The sequence below is a fragment of the Centruroides sculpturatus genome, unplaced genomic scaffold (assembly GCF_000671375.1).
Source record: "Centruroides sculpturatus isolate CEXI.00-Female unplaced genomic scaffold, Cexi_2.0 scaffold151, whole genome shotgun sequence".
Classification (NCBI taxonomy): Eukaryota; Metazoa; Arthropoda; class Arachnida; order Scorpiones; family Buthidae; genus Centruroides; species Centruroides sculpturatus.
The window spans coordinates 235,367-250,695 of record NW_019384363.1 but is presented as its reverse complement, the minus strand read 5'-3'; the positions used below and the strand labels follow the sequence as shown (position 1 = coordinate 250,695).

The 15,329-nt window shown below is 34.1% G+C and overlaps 1 protein-coding gene across 1 annotated transcript in view; it reads left to right on the top strand.

Moving 5' to 3' along the window:
* LOC111641450 (papilin-like) overlaps positions 1-15,329 on the top strand; it is a 102,676-nt gene that overhangs the window by 41,359 nt on the left and 45,988 nt on the right. The window contains exons 19-20 of the mRNA XM_023387626.1: positions 3,910-5,895; positions 14,164-15,260. Coding sequence (XP_023243394.1) covers positions 3,910-5,895; positions 14,164-15,260 — 3,083 coding nt within the window. The remainder of the gene's footprint in view (positions 1-3,909; positions 5,896-14,163; positions 15,261-15,329) is intronic.

Genomic DNA, 15,329 nt, shown 5'->3' with positions numbered 1-15,329 from the left:
ATGTTCAAATATGGGTGCAAAATCTTGTGGGTACTGCTTCCAAGCTTGGTGCTTGGAAGTGGTACTCACAAGATTTTTACCTGTACTATTGTTTTCTAGACTGCCTCCAAGCATCAAGTTTATCTTTACCAAAGAAAAACTGCTAAGAAAAATTTTGACTGTTATATAAATTGTCATAAATTTTTACTTGCCAAAATTTTTTTACATCTCAGATGTTTTTTGTTTGCTGTTGAAATACATGTTGATATATTTCAACATTACATAGTATGAGTATATTAGAATTATCAAAGAATTTAATGTATGAATTTTATTATGATATTATGAAACCAAAATAAGGAGATAAAATCAAATTATTTTTATCAAGATGTGGACAGTTACATCTAGGATATTAAAACAAATGACTGGCTTAAAGATATGATTGATTATTTTGACACATCAGATTCTCATGAGAGTAAACAAAGAAGTACTTGGTAAAATGAAAACAATGGAAAAATAATGACAAAATTTGTAGGATTGGGAGCAAATATGTTTGCATTAAAAGTAGAGAATCGCATAATAAAGAAATCAAAAGGTGTTAAAAAAATATGTCATAAAAAATAGAATATCTTTTGATGATTATAAAAATTGTTTAGTCAATAAAAAAGAATATAGAACTATGAATCTAATCAGTAGTAGTAAACATTTAATATATTCTGTAAAAATAAACAAAATAGCTTTATCAACACATGATTATGAGATATAAATTGGAAAATGGAATGGATACATTCTCTCTTCTCTCCTCAACCCAGGGGTTGGTGGCCAGCATCAAGTTTCACTTCCACTGTCAATTGGTTAATCTTGCTGTAATATGTTCTGTCTTTCACTATATACCAGTATCCCTTCTTAGTTGTCCTCTTACTACTTTTTTCTCCATCATTCTTTCAAATAATATTTTCATCCATTCTGAATGTCTTAATAGATGTCCTGCCATGTTGTTTCTTTGTTTATTTAGTGTTAAGAATGCTTCTAGTTTCTCTTGCTCTCTCTAAAATCTGATCATTAAACAATTTTTCAGTCCAAACTATCTTCTGCATGCTCCTCCAGCATCACATTTCAAAGGCCTATAGTTTTGACCTCTCTTTTTCCCTCAATGTCCATATTTTAGAACCATACAAGGTCACTTCCCAAACATAACTTTTAATGAGATTTTTACTCACATCTAGAGATGTCCTGTGATGTTAGCATTCATTTCATTCTGTAGAACGCTTCTTTTCCCTGTCCAATTCTTAATGTCACATCTTTTTCATATCTTCCATCAAATGTTATGAGGCTTCCCCAGGTAACAGATGTTCTCCACGCTGTCTAATTCTTTTTCCTCCAATGTTATTTTAGAATGTCTTTCATTTATTCTTAAATTTTTGTTTTGTATGATTTATTTTCAGGTTGCATTTAGCCTTTAAGGTCTCTTATCATCATTAAGGTCTCTTAATGTCTCCTGTAGAAGAGCTACAGGAGACATTAAGAGACCTTAATGATTCATTATTCTTGGTAATGAATAATGATTGAATAATGAATCATGGTAATAAATCATAGTTATTCATTATTACAATGGTTCATATTTTGAAACCAGATCTGTTATATGCAAAACATATTGTGTTGAAGATTTTATCTTTACACCATTATTGTTAGTTGTCTTATATTCCTATATAGCTTCTATATAAATGTTGAATAAAATAGGTGATAGTCACCAGTTCTACTGAGTCCTTTCAAAATTCTTTCTTTCTTCTTACTTTTCCCTATTAATGCTACTAAGTTTTTGCACCTCAATGTTGGTGAACCGTGGGCACTGGTGCTTGTTCCAAAACAGCGATAGTTTTAGTCTAACGTGACCAACTACTGAGGCATTATCTAGCATCATTTCAATATAGTTCTGGTGGAAGAGGTTTTTCTTTCATTGTTTTTAAAATAAACAGTGAGAAAAGAGGAAGATTAATCCTACCAGTCTCTTTGTGTGGCAATATGAATGGTCGTTAGTGTCTCTCATCACATGTCCTCCAACTTGTTCATTTCTTGGTCATTCCTATGGATGTCTAGAATAGTCTATTTGATTCATCTTCTTAATTCATCCAGCTCACAAGTGTAGCAGTACGTGTATCTGAGACCACTAACAATGTCATCCAAGGAATTCACATAAGATACAAACAATAACAAAGTTTTATTGTTCAACATAAGAACACAGGAGTAAGAACACATATATGTTACTTGCCTCACATTGAGGAGGAAAAAGAGAGGGTTCAAGAAATGTGCACAATGAATCACAAAAAGTTCACCAATCATAGGTGACTGGCTGTACCTATCATGTGATTGACTCCATCAAATGGCCTGCCACGCTAAGTATAACTATACTTTTCATAGTTAGTTTATATAGTTCAATTGTCATTTAGGCAGGTGTTGAATAGTAATGAACTTAATGGTAAATACTACTGTAATATAATGTCATTTACCATTAAGTTGGCAAGATAATTAATAATATTATTGTATACTGCACTTCTGATTAAAACAAAATTATATTAATATCAATTTCTTACTAATACACAATCTAATGCTATATGTTACCAGAAGATTTATTTCTTAAGCAGAAATTTGAGTTTGACATGAAATGTATCATACATAAAGCAAATATTTCTTTATTATTTTCTATGTTACGAAGAAATCAGAGTAAAATTAGAATTTTATAAGTAGAAAAGATTTACATGCAATTTTAAATATTGTAATATTTCAAAAATGTTTATATCACTAGTTTCTTTTTATATTCAATCATATATTTAAAACTATACAAGCAATTATTTATTGTGACATTGTCACAATACTGGGCTGCAATTTTTAATCTTATTTTTAATTTTTTATTTGATTTAAAATATGTTCCCCATCTCAACTTAGTAGTGTCTTCCCCTGTACATCATACTTTTCCTGATAACAACAGTCATGACCGTCATCTATGTAACTCTATTCAGGGAAAAAATTTTTGAATTGAAATCACATGACTTCTGATCTAGACCAAAAGTTCTTATATAGTTAATCAGAGCTTCCTGCCCCTAAGCTTTCCATATACAATTTTGACTTTCATCTATCTAACACCATTCTTGAGATTAAGGACAGGCAGATAGACAGATGTATGATAGTGGGAATTTATAGGTCTACAGTTTTTTCAAATTGCAGCTCAATTACTTTTCAGGCTGTTACAGAATAAAGTGTAACATAGGGAAAATAATGTAATCAGTCTAATTTTGCCTCCTTTTTTTGGCATTTCTCAATGTTTTAACACTCCAGAAGCTAAAAAAATATCCTTATAAAATTCTGTGTGTGTTGCATTGGAATCTATTTTGCATTATATCTCAGGTCTAGAAGAATCAAACTTTTGAAACTTTACAGGATTATTTCTATATATGGTGCATTGATGCTATTAAATTTTGGTGATTAAAGGTTAATGGGTATGGTGAGAGAGGAAAGTCATGTGTCATATGTTAAGTGAGGTCAGACTTAATGGAAATTTTACTCTTATTGGCATTCGCAATTATTTTAAAACTTACTTCTACCCTCTAAAATAAGCCTTTTGCTTTTTTATAATAATTAGTAATATAAAAATTATTTTTAATAAAATCTTATAACAGATGAGGCCATACACAATTTTAATTTTGTAAATTATGAGTGTTGGAAAAAGTGTGCAAAAGCTCTTTCCAGATTTTTCATATAACAAAACTGTTTTCATAAACTTTTGCGTACTGTTTTCTTCTGCATTATATTACGAATATAATGATATAAAATAATAATGGTCTATAAAATTTTATTTTTATTAAAATTAATGAATTTTTAAAAATTTTACTTCCATATACACATTATTAAAATATATTGACTTTTTTTATTTGACAGTGTAGGATGTCCAGATATCACTACATGCAATGAAACAAAATATGGATGCTGTTCAGATGGCCATACAATAGCAAAAGGTCCAAACTTCCAAGGATGTCCTGATGTAAGAGAATGTGAATTGACACCATTTAAATGCTGTCCAGATAATATAACAGTTGCAACTGGACCAAACCAAGAAGGCTGTGACAATGTGACAGAACCATGTGACACGTCTGACTTTGGATGCTGTCCAGATAATGTGACTTTTGCAATGGGACCTGATTATGAGGGCTGTGACAATGTGACAAAAGAAAACGTAACAGAAACATGTGACACGTCTGACTTTGGATGCTGTCCAGACAATGTGACTTTTGCAATGGGACCTGATCATGAGGGCTGTGACAATGTAACCAAAGAAAATGTGACAGAAACATGTGATATGTCTGAATTTGGATGCTGTCCAGATAATGTGACTTTTGCAATGGGACCTGATTATGAGGGCTGTGACAATGTGACAAAAGAAAACGTAACAGAAACATGTGACACGTCTGACTTTGGATGCTGTCCAGACAATGTGACTTTTGCAATGGGACCTGATCATGAGGGCTGTGACAATGTAACCAAAGAAAATGTGACAGAAACATGTGATATGTCTGAATTTGGATGCTGTCCAGATAATGTGACTTTTGCAATGGGACCTGATTATGAGGGCTGTGACAATGTGACAAAAGAAAACGTAACAGAAACATGTGACACGTCTGACTTTGGATGCTGTCCAGACAATGTGACTTTTGCAATGGGACCTGATCATGAGGGCTGTGACAATGTAACCAAAGAAAATGTGACAGAAACATGTGATATGTCTGAATTTGGATGCTGTCCAGATAATGTGACTTTTGCAATGGGACCTGATTATGAGGGCTGTGACAATGTGACAAAAGAAAACGTAACAGAAACATGTGACACGTCTGACTTTGGATGCTGTCCAGACAATGTGACTTTTGCAATGGGACCTGATCATGAGGGCTGTGACAATGTAACCAAAGAAAATGTGACAGAAACATGTGATATGTCTGAATTTGGATGCTGTCCAGATAATGTGACTTTTGCAATGGGACCTGATTATGAGGGCTGTGACAATGTGACAAAAGAAAACGTAACAGAAACATGTGATATGTCTGAATTTGGATGTTGTCCAGATAATGTGACTTTTGCGATGGGACCTGATCATGAGGGCTGTGACAATGTGACAAAAGAAAATATGACAGAAACATGTGATATGTCTGAATTTGGATGTTGTCCAGATAATGTGACTTTTGCAATGGGACCTGATCATGAGGGCTGTGAGAATGTGACAAAAGAAAACGTGACAGAAACATGTGATATGTCTGAATTTGGATGCTGTCCTGACAATGTGACTTTTGCGATGGGACCTGACCATGAGGGCTGTGACAATGTAACAAAAGAAAATGTGACAGAAACATGTGATACGTCTGAATTTGGATGCTGTCCTGACAATGTGACTTTTGCGATGGGGCCTGATCATGAGGGCTGTGACAATGTGACAAAAGAAAATGTAACAGAGACATGCGATACGTCTGAATTTGGATGTTGTCCAGATAATATTACTTTTGCAATGGGACTTGATCATGAGGGCTGTGAGAATATGACAGAAATGTGTGATACATCTGAATTCGGGTGTTGTCCAGATAATGTGACTTTTGCAATGGGACCTGATCATGAGGGCTGTGACAATGCGACAAAAGAAAATGCTACAGAAACTTGTGTTAATGTGACTTTTGCTTTAAGAAATGAAAGCTGTGAACCAAGTTTATCAGATCCTATATTATCTGATGATTCAAGTTTAAATCCTTGTTATTACTCTGAATTTGGTTGTTGTCCTGATAATAAATCAGAAGCTTTAGGACCTGATAATGTTGGTTGTCCTTGTTCAACATTAGAATATGGTTGCTGTGCTGATAATATTACACCTGCTCTTGGCCCAAAGTAAGTTTATTTGCTCATTATTAACTTTAATTGTATGTTGTCATTTGGTTATCAAAAATTCCATGATATTTATTTGAAAAGATATTAAAAGTTAATGGGAAACTTACTATTCTTTTATACATTGAAGTGTACAAGTATAGCTGCAACTGAACTTTTTGAATGTAAGAAGGAATGGGTTAGGGTAACAGCTTGTTCTATTCATTATTTTTAGGACCATCTGTACTATGAAACAGAGTTGAGTGGGATTTGGAGTTATAGGGAAACAGGCACTGAAGGAATTTGATACCTACAATGCATGAACTATTCTAATATTATCATCATTATAACCATTAAATGCAGTAAAAATTTTAATTATTCTCCATCGGAGAATATTTTTTACTGTATTTAGTAATTGTAATGATGATAGTGTGGCTGTCCATCATATTTGTTTTGTATAATTGTATACAGAGTAGGCACTCCTTTTTTTTTCCTGTAATTCTTCTTCCTTCTGTTTTTAATGCTTTCCTGCCACATGACAGGAGATTTACTGTTTGTGGGTCCTGATTGGGCCAGTGTACAAAGGGAAAGGAAGGAGTCCTGTCTAAAGGGGACCTGGGGAAACTGGACACTTTCCCCAGGAGTGGACGAGAGTCACTTTTGGGTTTGCCACTGACAAGATAGGAGGTCAGGTGAGGGAGACCAAGTTACAAGCTACAAGGAGTCAGGCCTAGGAAGATAGAAGGGAGAGAGGGTGAGTATAGACCATGTGCAGAAGGTGACTTGGAACTAAGTAAGCGAGTCTTTCTGTACATGCTCAAGGACTTGCCTCAGCACATATTTAATGGTAACTAGTTGTTATTACCCTGGATGTGAACAGATTGGATATTCACCATGCACGAAGTGACCATAGTCAACATTACCCCAGTATAAGGACCCACCGATCTAAGCTACCAGTAGACCATCCTTCATCCTTTCTTTTTTTTTCTAGTTGTAAGTAGTTATAGTATTAGGTTTAAGTTGAATTCTCATTGTCTTAGTTTTAAGCTGAATTGTTTATAAATCAATTGTCATGGGAAGTTCAATCAAGAACAGGGACTTAGTACATATACAGTAGAGCATCAATTATCTGAAACAATTCGGGACGGGTTGTTCAGATAACTGATCATTTACAAAAAAATATATTAAACACAAAACTGTACTGTATATAATTTGTATCACATATCTTACAAATACATACCTTACATAATGTAATACATTAAACTAGGCCTACAGTTCAGTTTGGCAGGGAGGGGAAGAGTGCTGCAATGCCATAGCCCTAGCGGAAATTTGAATTTGCTGACTGGAATGCTTTCAGTTAACCAATGTTTCAGTTGATCGGTATTTGGATAATTGATGTTCTACTGTATATAATTTTGTTCTTTGTAACAGGCAGTCCGACCTCTGTTCCCTCATTTCGATCAATAAAACATGATTGACTGTTATTTGCATTGTATTATTGTCACGTGTTTCCCATCCTTTCACAATAGTGTTATTACAAGTGCAGTTTCTAAGACAGTATGAACTACTATATTATATGTTTAGTAGTAGGCTGACACCATATTATCCAAATATCTTAACTACCTTTATATTCTTTATAAAAATAAAGTGTCGGGGAGGAAAGAACAAATTCATTATAAATAGGTGAATATAGAAGTATACATGTAGGCAGAAGATGACTACAGCTAAGAAATAGGATGGAAGAACTGAATGGTAGGTGTAATGCATCTATCAGGATCCATTCTCCTCGGGCACAATAAGACAAGGACATAATTAACACACTAACTTTATGTATGGAATTGGAACAATAGTTTGTTACATACACAAAAATCATAAAATAGTCAATCTTACATCAATGTTGACATTATATAATTTCCAGCAGTCTTCGGTAATCCCTTCTCACTTGCTGCTCACAATCCTGAAGTCTCCTAAATTTGATGTCTTCTCAGTCCACAGTTTACAATACTCTCCTTATCTTTCTCACTACATGGGCTTTTTACCCTCCAGTTCTTCTTTTTCCCAGAGCCTCCTGTGCACACTTCTGTCTGCTTTCACATCCCCAGCATTTTTTTCTTCTTTCGACATTACTCATCCTTCCACTTAGACCAGACTGGGGTGTCACTAATACTAAGGCAGTAAGTCACAAAAGAATATAAAATATTTATCATTTTGTATGCATTAAATTCATGAAAGATGTCATATATTTTACTTTAGAATGATTTGATATTATAAATATGTTGTGTATACATTTACAGTTCATTGTATTGTAATAAAATGAAATCATAATTTAATTGTAATACCAAGCACAATATTTGTGATTATCAATTTGAAACCATGCCATGTTCTATTTCTCTTGTTTATCCAACACAATGTAGTGCAACTTAACGATCACTTGGCTTTCTTTCACCTTTATTCTACATTGTGTTAGATAAACAATATTTGTGATGTTAAAAACTGATTCAAAGTGATATAATATCTACTACTTTACTTTTGTAAGTAAGCTATTTTTTAATTAATTTGAAATTTATTTATTAATGAATTTGACATTAATTATAGTTGAGTTATCTACTTCTAATTGAATTTGAATTTACGTCTGCTGTGTGCCTATTACCATTTATTATTACTATTACTATTACAAAACTTCTAGGCAAGCCACTCTTGAGATGTGTATATAAGGGTGGATCAATAAGTAGCTAGCCAAAAGCAGTAGCATGGAATATTGCCCCAGCTGGTTATTTATTAATCTATCTTTGTTATTTAGAGTTAATAAACAATCAATTTCACTATAGCATAATGTCTGCATTCCTCAATAACAATTAATCACTGAAAGTTCTATCCTATTGATATGGTTATGTTATCCAAGAATAATATTTTTGGATAAAATAACCAAAACTGTAAAACTCTTTAAGTGAGCTTGTGATAAGCTATCGAGAAATCAAATTTTATTAATGAATTACACTAAAGGAAACTTTCACAAATCACACAGCCTAATATTTTGCAAATTTTGACCTCATTTCCCATTCTGGTGACTGTGGTTTCTTAAAACTGTGGCTTTGTTAAGCCTTGTTTTTTTATCTTTCCCCACTTTCATTCAAAAACTTTACTTCCGACTTTTGTTCATCTGGCCTCACCTTTATTGGTTGGTCCAATGGTCTGATGTGTTTCTAAAATAACAGGGGTAGTACTGGATTGGTCAGAAAAGACTGGCAAGAAAGGAGAGATAGGGGAAGCACCATGAGACCATCATCTTTTCGAGGAAGGCACTTGGGAGAAGAGGAAGTGTGTGCCGATGAGGAACGGAAAGAAAGCCCCTCTTGAAGAATGGAGACTCAAGGTTTATTTTTGCTAGTCATTTCCTCTTTTTTTTTTTCTACTATCTTAATCAGATCTTCTGATTTCTTCCAACTACTCCATCTTAATCCAGGGCCCTTATGTTGTATTTTAGTTAAGGTAGAATTAAGTTAGAAATAAGTTAGATTAAGTTCTTTTGTTTGTCAGCACATGGGACGTGTTTGGTTTTATTGTCAATTTCGGTCCCAGATATTTGTATATTCATAGGTGTAAGTTTTATACATTATTTCTTTGGAAAGAATTGTTATTAATTGTAAATATTAAAAGTTTAATTTTTATCAATGCCAAGCAATTCCTTAGATTCAATTCTTTGTTCTCAGCTACACAACAAATCATGAATATTTTTATTATAAATGTATATATGCCATATTTACTCGCATATAGGACGACCTTGCATATAGGACGAGGTGTGACTTTAAGGATCAAAATAAAGAAAATTAGATATATTAATACATTCTAATTTTATTTTGTTTAATCACAAGTAAAATATTAAATGAATGTAAATGTACACATTGTCCTGCAAAAATTACTGGCATTTTAAATTTTAAGGAAAAATCTTGTAAAATCAATAACATAATTTGTTCATGTGAAGCTGAATAATTGGGAACCTTTTTTTGTCAATTCTTAACAGTCAAATCCACTCTCTGTTGATTACATTTATGAGTTTCTCTGAATTCTGATTTCCAAATAATTATCTGTTTTCACGTGAGAATGAATTAAAACTTATATCAGGCTTTCATGTGATTTTGGAATTTCAATTTGGAATTCAATTCAAAAGCTTTGCTTTTCCTATTGTTATTCATCTTTACTCCTGACAATATACAAGGACGATTCAAATGACCCAGATAAAATACTTGTTTTTAAATACGAGGGTAAGCATCTGGTAAAAAATGTGAATATACAGTTCACAAAAATTATTTGCAGCAACACAAAGAATTTTTGCTCGCACATATAGGACAACCTAGGAATTTGAAACTGTGATAAATGAATAAAAACCTCCTTTTATATGCAAGTAAATATGGTATATATATTAAATTTTATTTAGGCTAAGTTCATTCTTTTCCATTATTTTTATTTTTTTCTTAAAATTCATTTCCTTCCCTCATTAATTAAATTAATCTATTCCAAGATTTAGTCCTATCCTTCTTGACTTTAATAACATGAAATTTTAATTGGTTAACTTATCATCTAAAAATATAACAGATTGGAATGCACTTTGAACACATTTCAAGCCAATATTATAATTTTTATTTATATACAGTATTAATATGTTAATATTGTAGCACTTCACAGCTATTTGTGTATATTATTTTTTCCCTCTTTTTATTTTTATTTTGTTTGCTTTCTATTTGTCACGTGTCTGTTTTTGTGCAGATCTCTCTTCGTTTCCTTTCTTGGTACCACCATTTCTCTGCTGGCAAAGTGTGTGATGTAGTGATTGGCCCAAGGTGCAGTCATGTGGGACAGAGTGACATCCATCCATTGGTGGGCAGTATAAAAAACAAGGGAAAACCACACAAAGGGACTTTTTTTTGTTTGTGAGATTTTTTGTACATGAGTGACCGGAGGACACTGCAGGTTGCGAGAACTGGGATGATAGAGGTACAAGTAAACCAGTCATCTGGGAATTGAAGAAATTTTGGATTGAAAAGGGCATCCATTTGTATTGAGAAAATATGTCAAGAAGGAAAAAGATCACCATCCAAATAAGGTAAAGGACTAACTGTGAGACCACAGATTTTTAAGGAAAATTTTTAAAATCAATGTTAATCGGTTTTTACAAAATGTAAACAATCATCAATAGAAAAAAAACGGGGAATTAGACTGGAGGTCACCGGTTGTATCAACACGTCGATGGGAAAGTTGACACTTAGATGTCAAAGACTGCAAGTCATCATCAACAAGGGACGATCACGTGACGCCTTTCCCATGACAATTGTATAAAAGAGTGAAACACCGGAAACTCGAAGCAATCACTTGGAAGTTACATTTGGTAGATGTGCCATTTTAGGCTTCACCAACTTCAACAAAGAAGAAGACACATAGAACTCAATCGCCTCATGTAGCTCACCATTATCACCTAGAGGTAATTATTTTAGAACAGTGAACTCTCTCTCTCCAAACATAGGCCTAATGGTTAGATTCAACCTTTGGAGAAAGGTTAGACTGTATAATCGCCCCTAAGCGCACTTATCTTACCCTCATTTAGCCATAGATGTATCCAACCTATTGTAACCTCTTGTATTTACTAGTTAGTTATATAATAAATGTTTGATTTGTTATGTTAACCTGTCAACCTGTCTTTTTCGGAAAACAGACATCTATTGGCTTACCCAATGCACTCCCCACTCATTAACTTGCCCTCCTAACAAGTTTAGCCATCTGACGACGGGTTTTAACAACCTGTGCCAATTAAGTGGTTATTAGGGCGCCCCCGGCTTATCTCACACTGGTGTCAGAAGTGGGGTGAAGCCGCCCACCAGGCTTTCGATAGGTTTGTCCGCCAAAAACAGGTTCAGCTTAGGCAGGTTTTGTCCACTGAAACCAGATTTCTGTTCAGTACAAGTGGCCCTAAAAAGAGGCTAACATTGAGTTTAGAATGGAAGGCAAAAATCTGCATGCTACACTTGGAGGACTGAGTGGTTTAGTCTCCTTGTTGCCTGTGTTTACGGACCAACCAGAGGGTCCTCACATAGGCACGTTTTTCGAATCCTTGGCGGATATAGCAAAGTTAGGAGCTTGGATGAAAGCACAAATGCTGGCAGTTGCTAAGCTGAGACTTACAGACATAGCTAGGGAGTTCGTTAGAAAGGACCGGCACATTAAAGCGGAGGAAATGCCGATGAATTTAGGAAAATCCTGACTGAACACTTTGAAAAAAACCTTTTCTGATTCATCTGAACAAGTTTTATGCTTGTATACATGAGAAAGGAGAGGATGTCCAGACCTTTGCCGTTAGAGTCCAGGCACTAGCCACCGAAATTGAAATCCCCAAGAAGGAACAGACACGGCAGAAACCACAATGATCAAGCGCATACAAGCCAGAGTTAGATGAATGCTTGAAGGCTCAGTTTCGAAATGGCATAGATCTGAAAATTCGACAGCAAGTCATGTCGCGAGAACCTGCATCGTTCAATGACGTGCTCAAAGTAGCCATAAGTGAAGAAACTAAGAGAGTCTGACAGCACCCCCATGCTACTATCAGACACATAAGAGAAGTCAAACCAGCTACAGTGAGGTCATCCGATGATTGGGAAACATTAACCACCGCTATCAAATAACTTTGAACTCGATTGGATAAATTATCAAGCAAGTCATCCTCGCCTAGAAAAGACCAGCTATATAGAAGAAGTGATTATTGTCCAACTACATACCCTCACCAATGACAAAATAGACCACCTGTGCAGATCCAGTGCATAGACAATGATGAAACGGATTCCTCCTCCGAGGATGGGGTGAGATGGAGAGGGACTATTCGGACTACGACAACGCGAACAAGGCTTAACCCAGTAGTTCTGTGCTACATCAATAACATTCCATCAAATTCGCCATAGATCCAGAGCTCAGTGACATGTTAGTGTCTAATGAAATTGCCAATCAGCTCAAAGGAAAGGTGCCAGTTAAATTTGGAACAAAACAGAAGATAAGGAAGACCAATGGAGAAGCAATCCAAACCATAGGCATGACAGTGCCTACATTCAAGTTATGTGGATACAAATTTTCCACTTCGTGTAAAATTGTCTGATTGAATAGTATCATTCCCTACGAAGGAATGATTGGAAAAACACTTTTGGAGCAAGAAAAGTTAATTCTTGATCAAGACAACGAGCGAGTTATTCTACCAAATGATAAAGTAAGTCATTTTTGTTCCTGGAGAAAGTAAAAAAAAAATAGGATGTAGAAGAAAGGCAACAGGTGACTGGACGGAAGACGATGTGAACATACTCCACTTCATACGATCAACTCCTACTACTCCACAAAATCAAATGGAAGATCGACTCTCAGTCACCAAGGTTGACATGGAACAGAGTCCAGCTTGTTAGTTATCATTTCCTTGATCAGATGACCATGCATATCCATAGAAAATAAACCAATGCAACCAGTATTAATAACCAATGTATGCACTGTAAGAATTTATTGCATTAGCTAAATGCAAATTGCATTTAGCTAATGGTGCACAAATATAAATATAAATGATGATTAAAACATATGACCTTCTACAAAGAACAGAAATGAAAAATTTAAAAATATAAATAACATAGTACTGTATTTATATTTTACAGTTAGTTAACATTTTTTTATTATTATGTACATTCCTTGTTATAATTAAAACAATGTAAAAATATTGCACATATTTAATGTTTTCTGAAAATATTTTGCTTTGATACATTTTGGCACCACTTAGCTATACAAAAAATTTAAAGGAACATTGCTTACAGTTATTGCTAACAGTGCTCAGATACAGGGACAAACAAGACAATTTTTAAATTAATTAATTAATTAAAAAAATTAAAATTTTAATTTTTAAAGTTTTTATATGGTAGTGATTTTATCTGCTTTTAGTGTCAAATTTATTAATAAATGAATTATAGATTAGCATAATAATAGTTGATCTATGAGTAAAAATTCAGGTTTGGTTATTTTGCTATATTATTCAGCTTTTAAATTTCAATAGATAGAAATGATTCTAATCTGAATATTCCTAACAAATTTAGCTTGTTAGTTTATAACTTACTTTTCCTTTGTATGAATCTATATAATAATATATCAATATTATTTAATATAATTATTCAACTTTTTTGAATATGAATTTAATTTTAAATGTTAAATTTCAATTTTTGAAAAAATTTATATAATTTATATATAAAGCTATACATAATACTAATTTTATAATTTTTTTAGCCAGTCTGGATGTTATTGTGAAATATCAGTCTATGGATGTTGTCAGGATGATTATACTATGGCATCTGGACCAGATTTTCAGGGATGTAATTGTGAAGAAATGTTATATAAATGTTGTCCTGATGGTATTACACCAATGACTAGTCCTTGGGGAGAAGGATGTAGTTGCCAAGAATCAAAATATGGTTGTTGTCCAGACGGAAGTACTTCAGCTGCTGGAGAAAATTACTATGGTTGTCCTTGTGATACTCTCCCATTTGGATGTTGTCAAGATAAAAGGACTCCTGCAAAAGGTGAAAATTATGATGGTTGTCCTTGCAATACTACTGAATTTGGATGTTGTCCTGATGGAAAAACACCTGCAACCAGCAATAAATATGCTGGATGTCCATGCATTTCTATGAAATTTGGATGTTGCCCTGATGGTGTAACAGCTGCAACAGGTCCTAATAATGCTGGTTGTTCTTGTGAAAATACTACCTATGGTTGTTGTCCAGATAAAAAAACTCCTGCTAAAGGACCTAACAGTGCTGGATGTTCTTGTTCTACCTTCCCTCATGGGTGTTGTCCTGATGGCAAAACCTCTGCATTGGGTCCTAATTTTATGGGTTGTTCTTGCCATACAATGAAATTTGGCTGTTGTCCTGATGGTTTTACTCCAGCTACTGGTCCAGGTGATGAGGGATGTACTTGTGATAGTCTTCCTTTCAAATGTTGCCCAGATGATAAAACTCCAGCCAAAGGATTAAATTTTGCTGGATGCCATTGTTCTACTTTTCCGTTTGGATGTTGCCCTGATAATCGCACAGTGTCTGTTGGAAGTAATTATGCTGGCTGTACATGTCATTCAATGCAGCATGGATGCTGCCCCGATGGTGTTACCATTGCTGAAGGTCCTAATTATAAGGGGTGCTCATGTTCATCTTTTTCTTATGGTTGTTGTCCTGATGATCTTACCATTGCAGAAGGTCCTAATTATGAAGGATGTCCTTGTTCAACTTTTCCACATGGTTGCTGTCCAGATGGAACTACAATAGCAATTGGTCCAGATTTTAAAGGTTGTCCAGGAGCAGATTTCCCAAAACCTTTAGCTGCAGGTATTCATGATATGTATCATATTTTATTAAGGCATTTTTAAATAAATATTTAAATTTCACCATTATATA